The 17,133-nt window shown below is 42.3% G+C and overlaps 1 protein-coding gene across 2 annotated transcripts in view; it reads right to left on the bottom strand.

Moving 5' to 3' along the window:
* Window positions 1-679: 679 nt before the first annotated feature.
* LOC311233115 (uncharacterized protein) overlaps window positions 680-17,133 on the bottom strand; it is a 486,775-nt gene continuing 470,321 nt past the window's right edge. The window contains exons 1-6 of one of the 2 annotated variants that reach the window (XM_084320004.1): window positions 4,166-4,244; window positions 3,964-4,071; window positions 2,985-3,054; window positions 2,808-2,884; window positions 1,329-1,509; window positions 680-1,162 (exon numbers count right to left, since the gene is read on the bottom strand). In XM_084320004.1, the coding sequence (XP_084176130.1) occupies window positions 879-1,162; window positions 1,329-1,509; window positions 2,808-2,884; window positions 2,985-3,054; window positions 3,964-4,071; window positions 4,166-4,174 (729 nt within the window). In that variant the 5' untranslated portion in view covers window positions 4,175-4,244 and the 3' untranslated portion in view covers window positions 680-878. Of the gene's footprint in view, window positions 1,163-1,328; window positions 1,510-2,807; window positions 2,885-2,984; window positions 3,055-3,963; window positions 4,072-4,165; window positions 4,245-17,133 lie in introns of those variants that run through there. The other variant, XM_084320005.1, reaches the window with a different exon arrangement.

Genomic DNA, 17,133 nt, shown 5'->3' with positions numbered 1-17,133 from the left:
GTCAGCTAAATGACTAAATGTAAATGTAAATGCCTTGTAGAATTCCACACATAAGAAAGAAAGATACTGGGATGAATAAACAAAATAGGAAATAAAATGTAGAAATGCATGCAATACATAAATAAATATGAATCTCCATATATGAAATAGAACATTTAGATAAGGTGCTACTGAGATGTTTTGGTGAGTTCTTTGTTTTTTTGTGGAAGTAGCCCTTCTTAAAAATGCATGAACATTCACTGATAATTGGTCTGTAGTGGAGTCTACAAGGTCTACATTGCCGGACCATGTAGAATCCGGACCTTGTAGACTGACATATTCTGTGCATAGTTTAGTCTACACAGGCCATATTTCAAATAATCAAAATCTTACTTCATTCATCTTAAACATTCTTGATTTGGGGGATTGGTAGTTCCCATGAAATCAAACGACAACAGCGATCCACCTTGAATTAAATCACACTGTGTTGGCTGCGTCACAGTCACGAAAGGGGCTACTTAATTCATTAATCCAATCCACTTTATTTATAGAGCACATTTAAAAACAACAAAGTTTACCAAAGTGCTGTACAAGTCCCACAACATAAGATATAAAAAAAAAAAAAAAAAAAAAGCTTCGAATTAAAAATCGAAGCTCGCCCCCGAAGCTTCGATTGCCAAAAAAAAATTCGAAGGTCAGCCCTAGTATGTATATATGTAATGTGTGTATATATGTCAGAGAATCAGCCCCTTGCGTCCTTAGTGTATAGCATATGTATTTTATCAAAATATTAACCATTAAAGGGGAACTATTTTACTATTTCTTTCATATTTAAAAAATATGTTAAATATATACTCATCATGAAAGATGGACAGACATACATAGGTCTTTTGACAATATCAACTTCTGACACATAACCATAGTGTGTACATACGAGGCTTCAACCACTTGCTCTTATCTCTTGAGAGATGGTCCGCATGAAGACACTTTTTAAACAGTGGGTCTTTATGTGTATGGACATCATGCATGTGGTTGAACAGTGACGTCCACTTTGCCACTTTCTCAGGGCCTGTCTGCGATGAAGATGCAGTCCAGTAGAGGTGGTTTGTTATGGCTTGCCTCCACTTCTTCACCACCAGACAGTCCTTGTCCTTGGCCACTTGGTCCACCTTCTTAGACAACCCTTGTAATAGGATTTTGCAGAACATAAGTCATCATCCAGTCTATTACATAATTGATTTACTTACCAAGCTATACATTGTTTACACAGCTTAATTTTAGACCTTTGATATCATGCATATTTAAACAGAACAGGATAACAACAGCATAAGAGATTGAATGTGTCATACCCTTTGCTAGATGCCAGACATCATAGAAGTGATTGATGCCCTGATCTCTCAGGAACTTCTGAATCTGGGGGTGACGGTCTGTGACAATGCAATCCAATGTCACACCACTGTCCTTCAGAAGAGCTAGGCTTCGCTGCAATCCTTCTTTTTCTATATGGTAACTGCCACCAACCTCATTGCTCTGTTGAACAGAACAGAGGCAGAACAGTATTTTTTTTTTTTCTAGATTTTTTTTTGTATTTTTTTTTATTATTATTTTTTTAAACAGACATATAAACAAACATGACAACACACGATAAGATATACAAGCATTAAGGCGGCTAGGTGGTGTAGTGGGCAAGGCACTCGCCACCAGTGTGGAGACGCTAGGATTCGCGTGTTCGAATCCAGCTCTCCACATTGTTTTCAGTTTAGCTGGTCGTCCGCAGTAATACACATTGGCCGTATTACGGGGAGGGAAAACTGAAGGGTGGGGATCGAACGTTGTGAACAAGCGACTCCTACAAGTCGGTTGGTGCGCCTGCGCAGTAGAATCAGGAAGTGTCGGGGGCAGCGTGAGCCTCCCACGCGTTACTCCTCGACACTGAGAGATCGAGCTGCGCAGGTGAAAAGATGCGACTGCTGTTACCTCAAGTACCGGAGGGGACTTGTGCTATGTATGACTTAGTCCACATTGCAGCCGGCTTGTGGGAGGCAAGAAACAGCGTTCGTGACAGGGGAGGGTTGAATTGGATGATACGAAATTGGGATGGGAGAAAAAGTGGATAAAAAAAAAAAAAAGATATACAAGCATTAATTCACAGTGCATATCCAATGAAATTACCATTTAGTCATGTCTTATACAGGATATACCCCTAATACCCGTTATGTGATTATGCCATTTATATAATAATAATAATAATAATTTAGGATCGCATTGCTTAATTGGTAATTTGGTGTATACTATGCCCTTCAGCCTATGTGGAGCTACTATATTTTCTTCTAAATTTCTCCTTGGATACTAATGCTTGGGGATCAAACCATGTTGTTAGTGGTCTTAAAGTGTACGCCTTAAAGTAGTGGTAGAAATCTGGAAATGCCATACCTCCGTCTGCTTTGTTTCTCTGTGCGGTGGATCTTTTTATACGTGGTGGTTTGTTATTCCAAATAAATTTGTATGTGGAGGAGTGTAATTCTTTCCAGTAACCGTTTGGAGGGGGTAACGGTAGAACAGTATTTATGTTTGGACACTAGGGGGCACACCAGCTCTATTATAAGAGGCTCTGTATTCAGAGCTAGTACATGCACCTGCGAGGATTCACTCTCAAACCTGGAACTGCTTATCTGCAACAAACAATTGACAACTGCTCTGTTAAACTTCATCATCATTCATCTTTTCCTTTGGACAATAAAACCCTGCAAACTACATCGGCTGCATCTTGGACATTCAAGTCATTCAATGAGACAAGCGGCCACTACAAGTAGTATACCGGTATTCACCTGCACTAGCTGGATGTCTATGACAGTGTTGGAGTCTAGTTCCATGACGGAGTAGCTGCCGTACTTTGCGCAGTGGCCTGTGGACATACAGGAGTAGAATAACAATTTCATCAATGTAGTGCAATACTCTGAATTAAATCATAAAGTAGAAATCTGACATTGGGAAATGCTTCTAACCTGGGGAGTCTGCACGCATGTCGCTGCCAACGATGACCTTATTCTTCTGGCTCAAAGTTGCAAGAGTCACCTGAATGAATGAATGAAAACTTTATTAACAGATTGCAGAATGGGTACAATACAGTACGGCTCAATACACACAATATCGCCATACTACTACTGTTACAAAGGGTCAGATTAAACCGAATATATATATTTATTGCTTGAGATCCCTTGTATAATATTTGTATATCGTTTGATATCCCTTGTATATTCTTTATATACACGGAATATCCCTTTACCTGGGTACAAACCAGACCATAATACTCGCTCTCCTATTGGACAGCGACCCCTAGGCGCCAACGACCATACCCCCAATGGCAAGTTCAAAGGCAACGCCAAGGCATGTCTCAACATGTCCAAGTCTGCGCAGTAATACGAGACAGAACTGAGGTTGGCACTAGATAATTCACCTTACGTATAAATACGGCGCAGGTGGAAACAGCAGCAATTCGTTCATTACTAGTAAAGCCTTCACCACGAGACAACGTGTAGTGAAGGGGGCAACTTTGCCTCTGAATAGAGCCTTGAGAACCGCGTGCGAATAGATTGCTAAAGTGTCAGAGTTTAACGCAGTACCGTTGAGTTCGACTTATTCTAATGTGAAGTAATAGTCTATCATTTATAGTGTATCGTGCGGCTACCGTTCTTCAGTGACCAGCATTACCACCGGTTCGTCGTGTATATAGCTAGTGCACTTATCCAGGCTGGGCGGCCTAAACTCGTGCCCCCACCCGAGGAGTCCTAGACGAAAACCGTTGGATATGTACACCGGAGAACCTACACCGGCGACTGCAGAACCTTTTCTGGTTGGATTATATTGCTTCACAGGCTGCCGACATGTCATTTGCATAAATTAGGAAGAGTAGCGGTCCTAGTATGCTTCCTTGTGGAAACCACACAGCTCACTGTGAGGGGGGGGGGGTAGAGTACCGTTTACCTCCTGTTGTGTCTTCCATTTGTTAATAATGGCAGGTTCCAAGTACATCCTGGCGTGTCTCCGAAACGCGCTGTACTTCATCGTCTTGACGCGGAATGCATTGAGAACCTAATATTTTTTAAGACAAGAAAATAATAAATTAATAACGCTAAACACAAACAAAATGGAAACATAATGGATACATGACTTATGCAATCAATACCTTCTCCATTTGGTTGAAAGATGCCCCTGTGAAGTAGACAGCAGCAGAAAGTTGTAGGTTCCCTGCAGGTGTGGTTCCAATCAATGGCTGACTCGCCCACTTTCTGCTAAACTGGCAATGGGGGCACCGTTGATTGACAGCCAAGAAGGTTCCTCGCGTTGTCTTCTGGACATCACATGCAGCACTGCACACCGGACACTTTTGGAATAACTGGAGGAGACAGTCTTCGTATACGATGTATTTAGGTACATCGTATATGGGTGGTGAGGCTTGCCTGCTCAAGGGATATGAGCGTAAGAATAAAGAAAAAAGAAACACAATGACGTAAATAAATGACGTCATCTACATCAGAACTGGCACATTACTATTAGAACAGCATTACTATTTACTGGCTAAGAACTTACGCTAGAATCGAGGACTCGGTCGTCGCTGAGTCAGGGGTGTAGGTGGAGTCATGAGGCTCTTGGTCCTGAAAGGGGGAGCTGAAGAAGTCATCCAAATCCAAATCCAGCCGTGGTCGTTTACCGGATCGAACCGTCTTCACTGGTGTTGAGGTGGAGGGAGCAGGTTCATTGAACCAGCAGCCTGGGGTTCCAACTCCAACCTCTACAGACGCCACTTTTGCCTGAACAGCTATTTAGAAAACATACAGTAGTTTAGTCAAAGAAGGCAGACTTTAGTTCAATGTGTACAGATTATGGCCTGTGGATGATATTACAGTAGATAGATTGATATCTAAAGGCTATTATAGCTACCAAAACTACATGTGTGCATTACATGTGCAATAGCTACAGAATTGATATTCTAAGCAACACATCACAGCACTAACTGGAATACATAATTTGCTAATTGATCAGAAATGTTACAAACCTTGACTTTTGACATGCGTCTGTAAAGTTCTTATAGAGAGCTGAGTGCCAATAGATATTCTATTTGGGGGGTCGGTCTGGCAACAGATGTCCCGGGAGCGTGTTGCGTCCCGCGTAGCTGGGCGCTGCAAAGGCCTGCTTACATTTACATTGCCCTAAGGATAAAAACAATTACATATATAATACAATACAATGCATAATCTGTCTGTAACATATTTTGATTCACTACTTGGAATAAAACCATTGAAGGTAGGGTAAGAATAGTGCAGGTAAAGTTTAGATATTGAATATAGTCAGGCCCGACTGGATTATCTGATCATTTATTTCACAATTAGGATGGAATACCTTACACTCCGTCTAATGGTGCGTTCACGTCAGGTGGGAAGAAGCGGAAGAACCAGCTTCCGACTGGGAAAAGCCATTCACGTCAGCCTCCTAGTGGTAATTCCTACTAGGTCATATGGGAGTTTTTTATATACCCCGATATCTCCCACTTCGCGTCCCGAAATGCGGAAGTATCAACCATCATGGCAGCAAGCTTGACGGCGATGTCGGCAATACAAATCAAAATGATCACTTTGATCACATAATCAGAATAATACAATCATACTGCTCTACTCTTCATATGAAAAACGAGCTATACTTGCTGCTGTTCGTCTACAGTTAGCAGTAGGCTAATTACAGTAGGCTATCGCCATCTTGGATGTGGGCGTTTCCTCGAGTTCAACGCGTGAATGCTTCCTAGTTGTAGCAACGAGATGTCATCTGGTTCGTCCGCTTCTTCCCACCTGACGTGAACGCACCATAACACACACCTACACACACAGCGTGTACTAACGTTAGATTTCCTTGGCGCAATAAACAGCTGAGATAAACCTAGCTATTCCCCCCCAAACACACACAAGGAACACAATCATTCATTCGCAATACACACAACTAGGTCTACATATATATAATGAAGCACAGAGCTAAAATAACGTTAGCTAAGCTAGCAACAATTATTTAGTTAGCTGACTAATTACATTTGTACTTACGGATTCGTTCGGGTCCCGAATACACGGTACAGCACCCTTCTTTAGTGTAATCCTGGAACTCATCCCAGCATCATAAAGTCCTTTGTTATCAATGTCATCCTCGCAAAAATGTGCGGTACAGACGCGACTACGATGAGTTGGAAAACCATTCGGCGGGTCGCCGAAAATAAACTTTGTCCATTGATGACGGGTCACGCTATCGTCAGGGAATAAATGCAAGGTCACATTCGTTGCACGGCAGCTAGGAACAGCACAACGTAGCCCCGATCTGTTCATAACGATAATCCAATGCTAAGTAACTCACTTCAATTCAATTTGCTTGCGGTTGCGTCCTGCAATAAATACTGTTCAACTGTGTTTACCTGCGCTGGCTCGTGGCTGCCTGGCAGATAGAGGGGGGCGGGTGTTATTATGCAAATTCACCATATGACGTCCCATATAGGCACATTTTCAGATGACTCACTTGAGGAAGGGACATTATTGTGAGGGGAGAATTGGAAGAATGCGCCAAATCGAGAATTAGAGACATAGATTCTATTACTATAAGTCCACATAGCTATAAAATAACCCGAAACACTGGAAAAGGTCATTTATAAGATAGTTCCCCTTTAAATAAAGGTTGTAATCTGTAAATGTATTTGATTTGACTGTAAATGTTATGAATTGAAAATGGGGGAAGTCCTTCTCTGGTCTGCATCCCCATAACAATTGTGTATTGTGCAATACTGTATTGTACCCATTCTGCAATCTGTTAAATTTAGCAATCAATCAATGTATTACCATAGTGTCTTTATACCTTCATCACTGTAGGCTACATATTAATACTACAACTCGTTAAAGCTATAAAAAATACCTATGGTCATTAATTTAGCAGTGGGAATATCATTTTTGGAACAGTGTGTGTGTCTACAGAGAAAAGTGAGATAGAAAAAAAGCCAATGCGATTTTGTGTTTTTCCTCAATATCTCTGCAATGCCTGCAAGTTACCAGTAACTGTATTTGTCATACCATGACAATTCATGACAACTTTTAAAACGGATCAATTTATATTTATAAATCGCATTCAGGAAATTGGGCGTCAGTGAAGGCATGCTCTCCGTGGAGGAATGGGAGGAGGGGACGCGTGAACCTTAGGGGACGACAGGGGAGGCGCAGAGCAAACGGCTGTTTACCAACACATTTACACATTCCTGCATCACATACAGTAACTTTGTATTGTTTTATCCACGGAAGATTTGCAAACATTTTGTTCCAGAGACAAAAGCCACAGAGTGGGCAATCAAGAGACACTGGCTAAGTTGATTTGACACCATCGGTGCATCAGTCTCTCCCCTGAGCTCTGAGCTTTATCCGGTCGCTGTTCTTATTCTTCTTCGGGTCGCAACGGTCTGACTTCCCGTGATAACGTTCTAATCTACACTGCTGCCACCTGTCGTCACGGAGGGGAATTGCAGCCATTTTGTAAAAATTAATAAGTACAAAATACGTGCCAATTCCGTGAACCGTGAACAGGGCGTGAAGAGGGTTGAAAAAACAGGAGAATCCCAGGAAAAACGGTAGGGTTGACAGCTATGATCACACATGAACATAAATACCTATATATAGCTAACTATCAGCCTTTATTATATAATCTGACGAAAGATATTGAACGTTGGGACCCCCTGCCTCTCTCCCTGGGTGGAAGAATCAATACAATAAAGATGAACGTACTGCCTACATTTTTATATAATATTTCAAAGCCTCCCAGTCTTCCTAACTAAAACATTATTTTCCAAGATAAACAACCAGATATCATCCTTTATCTGGAACAAAAAAGCGTGCAGGATAAAAAGATGTACACTGCAGAGACCTCGTGCAATGGGTGGGATGGCGCGTGCCAACTTTATTTTCTATTATTGGGGAGCAAACATAATGGCTAATAAACTAACCTACACTGTAACACGCAACACTTTGATGAACATGTTACTCAGCTGATAGAGTTGTGCCCTTCCTGATGACTTGTCGTACAGAACTTGTAAGTAGCTTTGGATAAAAGCGTCAGCTAAATGACTAAATGTAAATGTATCTGGAGAAATGTAATCTTTTATTGTGAAGAAAATTACGTCGCTGCAGTTGACTATGGAGATGGTAAAGTACTATAAATGTAAAACATTTGGCATTTTTTACAATTAAGGTGGGATTGTACAACTTCAAGGCTCCTTTCGAGTGCCGCTGCTGCAAGGAGGAGCAATAAGAGGAAAACAAAGTAAACATAATTGTACTTACAGATGTTGTGGTTCTGTTTCCACAAGAAGAAGGTTTTGATCCAGATGTTTTGAGTAGAAAGCCTTGGTCCAGTAGAGTTCCGTCACAGAGACTTCACACTGTAAACACACAAAGCATTTGTTGAATAATCAGGGCTCCAGACTAACTTTTTACATTGGTTGCACCAGTGCGCCTAACTTTTTCATTTAGGTGCACCAGCTCATAATTTAGGTGCACCCAAAAATGTCCACTGCGCCTTTTGCCGCTGCAATAATACATTTTAAGCGTTACCTTTACCATTACCTTTGTCAGTTTCAATACACATTAGTCATTTCTTAAGATGTTATGTAAATTATTGTAAAAAATAACATTGTATTACAGTTAGCTCGCAAAGTCCAATCCTTCAAATTTTTATGTCTATTTTAACACATTCAGCTCAGCTCCTGTTAGAGCTGTCCCCAAGCCTGTTTTTGGGATTCGAACATTCGCCAGGGTTTTTCTAATGGATGTTCGAACCATCGTTTTTAATCATGCAAACAATTTGCTCCTAAATAGGGAGGTGTAGTCTGACGTCACTTTGGACCGCCTGCGAGGTCCACCCATATAGGGATTTATCTTTGGGAAAATGGATTATCGGCTATTGTAACAATTCTACCTCATGAACATTTGGAACGCTTTCCATTTTTGCACAAAATGAGTTCCCTTCTATCACTAACATTATTTGTTAAGCATTTTTGGTTGAAATAAAATTCAGCGATTTTTTTTTTTTTTTTTTTTTACAATTAGAGAATATTTTCATGTTGAGCTATAGATTGTGGATGAATACGCACAGAAAGGTACACCATGCCAATGTTGATGCTTTATTTGTTTTAAACAAGACGATTTAGAAATGGGCAATGGGCAAATACATTGTGTTTTCAAGATGGTGGGCCGGCCGGAAACAGCAATCATGTAACCACTACACCTACCTATAGACCAGGAAGTAACCACTACACCTCCATATAGACCAGGAAGTAACCACTACACCTCCCTATACTAATAGTCTTTCGGGTATTTTATTTTGAAAAATGGCCACTTCCGTCCGTGCCTCAACCCAGCGTACTGTCGAGTCTTGACTAGCAAAGTTTAGGCACATAACGCACATTGCTGCGGTTGAGTAGTAGACGTACGGACTTACTGGTAACGGGAGGTTGAATAACGTTTGAATGATAATCCATTTTGTGAATCCATTTGTTGAAACAGCTTTGTTGACCGATGGCTCCTGCTATCTTAACGTTAGCTAAAGCTAAAGGGCTACACTCTAACGTTACATAGCTTAATTAACGTGTATATAACATACCTGTGTAACGTTAAGTAGCGTGTGTTCCGCTGGGAAAGCATCACTGCATACACTTTGTTTAATCCAAACGTCCATTCGGAAACGTTGTATTATGAAATGAGACGCTGTGCTTTTTTTATCGTTTCAATTCGGAAAGTTGATGCTCACATGGCTTTTTTGTTTATCCCGTCATTCAGTGAACAATAATGGCAGGGTGATGATCAGAGCCAATCAGAGGCAGATCTGGGCTGGTCTTTGCATAATGCACGTGTTATAGCAAATCAAAGGCAGAGATTTTTTATTTTTTTTTAACGCACATGGCCACGGGGAAAAAGACGCTAAACACACACACACACACACACACACACACAGACAGACCTGCTGGGAGCACCAGTGCGACAAGGGAAAACATCCAGTCGCACTGCTCTGAGTTTTGGTTGCAAAATGCGACCAAAACAGTCGCACCCTGGAGCGCTGATAATCCAGGACTTTATGTGGAGTGTATCGAGGGGTACAATTCCCTGACTGTATTGAATAAGTATGGTATCATTAAACCACTACTGAGTTATGTACATTACTACTGGCCATACAGTACACATGTATATGAGATGAACACCCCCACAATAACACGGCTTCACAAGAAATACTGTTTAGAAGAATATTTATTATAAGAACATGAAGATTATCTTACATTACTTATCAAGATTGAGAGTTGCGCTTGTAAGGCGAAGAATGTGCATGAATAGGTCAAGAGCGTAAGTCCATGAGCATATTACGCAGGAGATAATTAATACCACCTGTATCATAAGAATTATATATGGTACACTAGTAGGTCAGCTGGAGATACTAAGGGGGTCCCTCCGGTTGTAAGCCAGCAGGGGAGAGGATTTGTCGGTAGCAGAAGTCTGGGTCAACGAGGAATAAGGAGACTCCAGGTACAGGAGACAGTGCAATAATCCCTTGATCCGTAGACAAACAACAGCTATTCTCCGGTATGCAGTGCCGCATGGAGGAAAGCTAGCCAGCCTCAGGGGTCCTAGAGGCGGGCTCGACGGTGCTCCTCACAGGGTAAATCCCACACAGTAGTGGGTGTAGACGATTCTCCGCTCCAACAGCCACAGGACCAAAGCAAATATAATCCAGCCGAAAAGGGCTCTGTAGTCGTCGGGTAGGTTATCCAGTGTACATATCCACACGGTTCTCGTCTAGGGCTCCTCGGATGACGGCACCAGGTTAGGCCGCCCAGCCTGGATAAGCACACTAGCTCGGTACGATGAAACGTTGGTAATGCTGGTCACTGTAGAACGGTAGCCGCACGACACACTATACATAATAGACTATTACTTAATAATAGAATAGGTCGAACTCGACGATACAGCGTTAAACTCTGACACTTCAGCTATCAATTTGCACGCGGTCTCAAGGCTCTATTTTGGGGCAAAACGGGCCCACTTCACAGCACGTTGTATCGTGGTGTGAGGCTTCAACTTATTGGGGTAACACGTTTCGGGTAACTAACTGCTGTATCCACCTGCAACGTATTTATACGTAAGGTGAACAATCTAGTACCAGCCTTATTTCTGTCTCGTATTCTTGCGCAGAACCGGGCATGTCCAGGCATGTCTTAGCGGTGACTTTGAACTAGACATTGGGGGTATGGCCGTGGCGCCTAGGGGATCGCTGTCCAATAGGAGAACGAATATTATGGTCTGGCCTGTACTAGGTAAAGGGATATTCCGTGTATATGTACAAAGAATATACAAGGGATATCAGACGATATGCAAATACTATACAATATATCTCAAGTAATAAATATATATATTCGGTTTAATCTGACCCTTTGTAACATGGAGTGTATCGAGGCTTGTGTTGATGACGTGTGGTGATGTTGAACCTCACGCGCCGGTCGTACCATGTGACTGATTCAGGACATTTGGCGCATGATTCGAGATAATGGGGCAACGAAACGCAATAGTCTCCTATGACCTCACATTGTGTTGACTTAGGCATTTATTGCGTGTTTGTTTGCTATCTGTTCCAGCTTCTTTTTTTCTGATGATATCAGCTAGAGAGGAGATTTTCCCTGCCTGGGAACATTTTGATCTGATTTCTCATAATAAGGTATTCATATAGTAATAACTAACTGAGCTGATCTGTCTCCTAAGTATTCACATAGTAATATTAATAAAAGTGACAATACAGCGTATCCCTTGTTCTAATTTACGAACAATAACACTATGCAATAGGGATGCCCCGATCACGTTTTTTGCCACCGATACCGATCACCGATCGTCTTGAGCCATATCGGCCGATACCGATATCGATCGTTTTTGATTAAAAAATATATATATATTTTATATAATTTTTTATTTTTATTTAATTTTTTTTAAATATATATATTATATAATTATACTTGTAGTTGTATTATCTGCGAGACATCGCCACCACGCAACAAGTCAAAATGCTCGCTATCTCCACTGTCTGTGTGTATACTCTGCTTTGATCAAATCACATTCAGTATGCCCTGCGGCTCTGCAGATATACCCTAGGCTCTGCAGATATACCCTACTCCCTCAGCTATCCCAGTTTGTGACTGCGATGCAAGCCGGGGCTGGAATACGCATTGAATGAGTGTTATAAGACATTGATATCAGGAGCTATCTGTAGCTACTGCTAGCCGGCTATATAACGTTAAGACAACGCCTCAGTGAACTATTTCGTTGAATGGGACATTTCGTTTTGAACAGTGAGCTAAGCTAACGTGAGCTAACGGAGGTATCATACACTAGTACTAGACTATTGCTGGAGCATTTGTTGATATCAGGAGCTATCAGTAGCTAGCCGGCTAGATACCGTTCGGTTAGACAATGCCTCATCATGTATTAAACTAAAAGTGAATAGTTGACTGGGTCATTTTGTAACGGTAGCCAACGTTAGCGCCTCACGGAGGTCCCGTCCCACTAGACTAGACCCGTGTTTACATGCGTGCGGGAGACCTGGAGGAGGAGCAGACGCCGCTGCACTGTGTGCAGCTCCCGGTGTCTGAGACAGAACTCAGCGAGTGAGATCGGTTTTGACGATCGGCGAAAATAAAACATTATCACCGATCACCGATCGCATATTTATACTGATTATCGGCCGATAACGATCGGTGGCCGATCGATCGGGGCATCCCTACTATGCAACAACCATCAAATGCACCCACAACACACACACACTCACTTTAAACACAACACACTGCAGCACCGACTCTCCACACTTTAGAACACCTAAACACACTTTATATTTATTGGTAAATGATACCTCAGTACACCTTACTGTAAATTGTACCTAAATTGTACCTCATCCCATTTCTGCTTTGCACTATATAGTATATTGTATATTAGTATTGCATAGTAATATAGTATATTGTATATTGTATGGTAACTCAGTTACCATACTGCATTGAACATTGTACATATGTATATACTGATGCGTCTGTTGTGTTCAAAAGAACTTGGATACGACAATAACCTCACCGATGCTGAGGCATTATAGAGCAGTGGTTCTCAACTGATGGGTCGCATGGCCATTTGAGTGGGTCGCGGATGTGTGCGTGGAGAAGAAATTGAAGGGGAAAGGGTTTTATTTCGCAGTCTACAGAATTTCTGATATGATATGATACATTTATTTATATTGCGCCCCCTCAACCAATAGTTACATCGGCCCGGGCGCATCCCGGGAAAGAAAGAGAAACAAAAAAGACAGAAAAAAGACATGCAGGCCAACCAAGCCGATAGAGAACGGACAGACATAATACACCAGTCATACTACAATACAAAACTAGCTCATGGATTGTTTATGGCGAAAAGGTGGGTTTTGAGCATGGCCTTAAAGGTCCGTAGAGTGCTTGCAGATTTTGCTGCACTTTTATTTTGAAGCACATACGTTTCCCATAACGCAGTAGCAGTTTGCTGCCAGCGTTGTCATGACAGTAACACTAATGTCATCACATCAGTTACCGCCCATTGATTCAAGCATTTGTAAACATGGCGAAACGCAAATACGACAGACTACATTAAATATGGGTTTTCTTACATTGAGGACAAAAGAGAGGGACAAAAACCTCAGTATGTTGTGTGCAGTGAAGTGTTAGCACATGAAAGCATGAAGCCATGAAAAATGAAACACCATTTACCGTTAGCTAGATACCGTTAGACAATAGCTCATGTATTAAAATAAAAGTGCATAGTTGACTGGGTCATTTTGTGTAAACAGTAACGTTAGCTAGGTAGCTAACGTTAGCTCACAGAGGTCCCATGCACTAGACTAGAGCAGACTGTTGCCGGAGGCAATAGGAGCCTCTGTTGACACGGGTCTGGGAGGGGCAGGGGAGGAGGAGGAGGAGGAGGAGGAGGAGGAGGAGGAGGAGGAGGAGGAGGAGGAGGAGGAGGAGGAGGGGCCTGCGCTGCAGCTCTGTGTGCCTGAGAGAGAAGTCAGCGAGTGAGAACTCCGCTAAGAATTGGATCATGTTTTTCCATCGGTTTTCACGATCGGCGAAAATAAAGCATTATCGGAATTCACCGATCTCATATTTATACTGAATATCGGCCGATACCGATCGCTGGCCGATCGATCAGGGCATCCCTAATCATTGCCAATCCAGCCAACCGTACAAAATACGGTCTCAGCCAAATCACATAGATTTGTACAGTTAGTTAGCTAGCCATTCCATTGCGAATTAATAGGTAGCGCCAGCCAGTATTAACTAGCTAGTAGCTAGGTAGCTAACGTTAGCCAACTAAGAACGATAGCTAGCTAGCCAACAGCTGCAAGCCTGCAACATATCAGCTGTTGATATAATGAGCCATCCGTAGATAGCCAGCTAGATAACAAGACAACGCCTCATGTATTAAACTAAATTCAATCGTTTACTGGGCCATTTTTGTTTAATGATTCAGTGATGTTGAAAGGAGAGCTGTCGAGGCTCTGCACTTGGGAGCGAGTGAGAGGATTTTGTGTTGACAAGACAGGTCCGGGAGGGGAGGGGGGCAATGCCCCAGCAGCGTGTGTGCGCGTTTGTCAACAAGGAGAGAAGCTGTAGGAGAAAAGACTGATGTACGTGTGTAACGGATGGTACCGCGAAGCCCAGTCACAAAGAACTTCGGACGTCGTGAAGTGACTGTGGCACGGTAGCGGTACCAGGAAGTAAAACTCACTCCCCTGAGGCATCCAGACTGAGTGCTTAGAAGTGAATTCACGACTTCCGGTATGGCGGACATGGCTTGAGACGTGCTTTTCCTCTCTCCCTCATGTTTTTTTTATTTCCGTATTTTAAGACTCCAAACCTTCTCAGTTATTTTTATATACCATTAGCGATACAGCTAACTAACCAAAAGGCTTCACAAAGATGACATCCCAAGACACCAAAGCCAAAAAGGGGCGATGTTCTCAGAGAAGAGGAAGCGGACAACGTTGTTAGCAAGGCCTGGCTAGCTACCCTGCTTGAAGACCACAAATTGGCTATCACCACAGAGTTCAGAAAATCCATTACCACTCTGGAAAATAAACTTGACAAGATTCAGTCGGATGTGGCCGACAACAGACAGAGGGTCAAGTCAATGGAGGAGAATGCGGAACTTGTAAGCGAGATTGGTGTTGCTGGAAGCTACATGCGCCGAACTGAGCGCTAGCCATGCTAGGCTAAAAGCTAAAGCAGAGGACCTAGAGGCCCGGGGGCGTCGGAACAATCTCCGGATCATTGGACTACCAGAGGAAATTGAGGGCCCAAGACCAACACCCTTTTTCGCTACCCTTTTATCCCAGGTTTTGGGAGCAGATACCCTCCCTACCCCTCCGGAGTTGGACCGTGCACACAGGTCGCTAGCAGCTAAGCCGAAGCGGGGTGAAAGGCCTAGGCCCGTTATCGTCAGGTTCCACAACCACCAAACCAAAGAACGGGTGATCCGGGAGGCCAGAAAGAGAAGGGCAGAGATGCTGTACAGCGGTCAACAAATTGATTTCTATGAGGATTATACCCCGGCTGTGTTGGAACAGCGAGCACATTGGAAATCACCCATTGATATTACTTATAAAGAATGGATGGAACTAATGTTCCGGACAGCATCATATGAAAAAGTAACAGAGTCGCAGGGAGAGAGGATATCTTTGCTGAGGTATGGGACCGTTTTCTACACCTGACTGAACGGTCTGGGGACGAATGATTAAGGTGGGGTTTCAGTATTATCAATGATGAAGGTGAAAAATGGGATCTGACCTGATGGTACCTATACTTTATATTGTATTATGCATGTATATGCATAGATTGTATGTCCGGATGGTGTATCTATGGAGTGGCCACTTTCTCTATCACACGCGCATATCTAGCCGCATACGCATGTCTAGGACACACATACTCTTATTATTACACGCACTCATATGCACATGGCTGAGATATACATGTCAGAGGCACACATACACGCATATACTCACATATAGGAAGCAGGCATACACACATACTTATACACACATCTGAAGCATAAGCTCTCACTTACACATATAGGGGATATACACATACTTACACATACATATGGGACACACACACATACATAGCTGAGACACACATACATATGCACACCTGAGATATACACTCACACACATGGCAGAGATGTACATGGTTACGAGACACACAAAATGTAGGATCACAGTCACGTACCTAAGAAATGCACACATACACATATGAGACACACACATACGTACGTGAGACGCGTACCCACATACACATATCTGAGACACATTCATACACGTTCTCACACACACTTACATATATCTGAGACGCGTCCTCTCACATGCACTATGGAGAAAGATGGCATCCCGATAGAAGATGCAGCACATACCTGCTTCACAGGTAGAATTGGACTACATGTAACGTATATACGTCTTGGTTATTATGCACAATATATAGTAATGTTTTTTGTTTTTTTTGTAAGTACTTTTTTAATTTCCATGTCTGTTTTTGATATGTCTGTATAAGTCCTATGTAAGTTTTGTATGTCTACAAGAAAAAGAAAAAGACAAATCTTTGACTTTGCATGTTATGCTGATGAAAGTTCTTCCATGAAGATGTGTAAGATTTGTGCAAAAATATCAATAAAAAAATAAAAATAAAAAAAGTGGTAAATCACCCGGGCCAGATGGCTATACTACAGATTTTTATAAAACGTACTCCATGTTGATTGCCCCTTTCCTACTGAGAGTATATAACGACTCCCTTCTAAAGGGCCAAATGCCACCCACGCAATCAGAGGTGTCGTTGTCCCTGTTGCTCAAAAAAGGTAAAGACCCTCTCCTATGTAGCAGTTACAGACCAATCTCCCTCCTTAATGTGGATTGTAAAATATTGGCTAAGGTCCTGTCGTGCCTTCTCCAGAAGGTGGTTCCATTCCTGGTAGACCCGGATCAGACGGGTTTCATCATGGACAGGCAGCCCTTCTTTAATACCAGAAGGCTGTTAAATATCCTTTT

The sequence above is a fragment of the Notolepis coatsorum genome, assembly GCF_963971535.1.
Source record: "Notolepis coatsorum genome assembly, chromosome: 8".
NCBI lineage: Eukaryota > Metazoa > Chordata > Actinopteri > Aulopiformes > Paralepididae > Notolepis > Notolepis coatsorum.
This window is presented reverse-complemented; position numbering and strand designations above follow the sequence as displayed.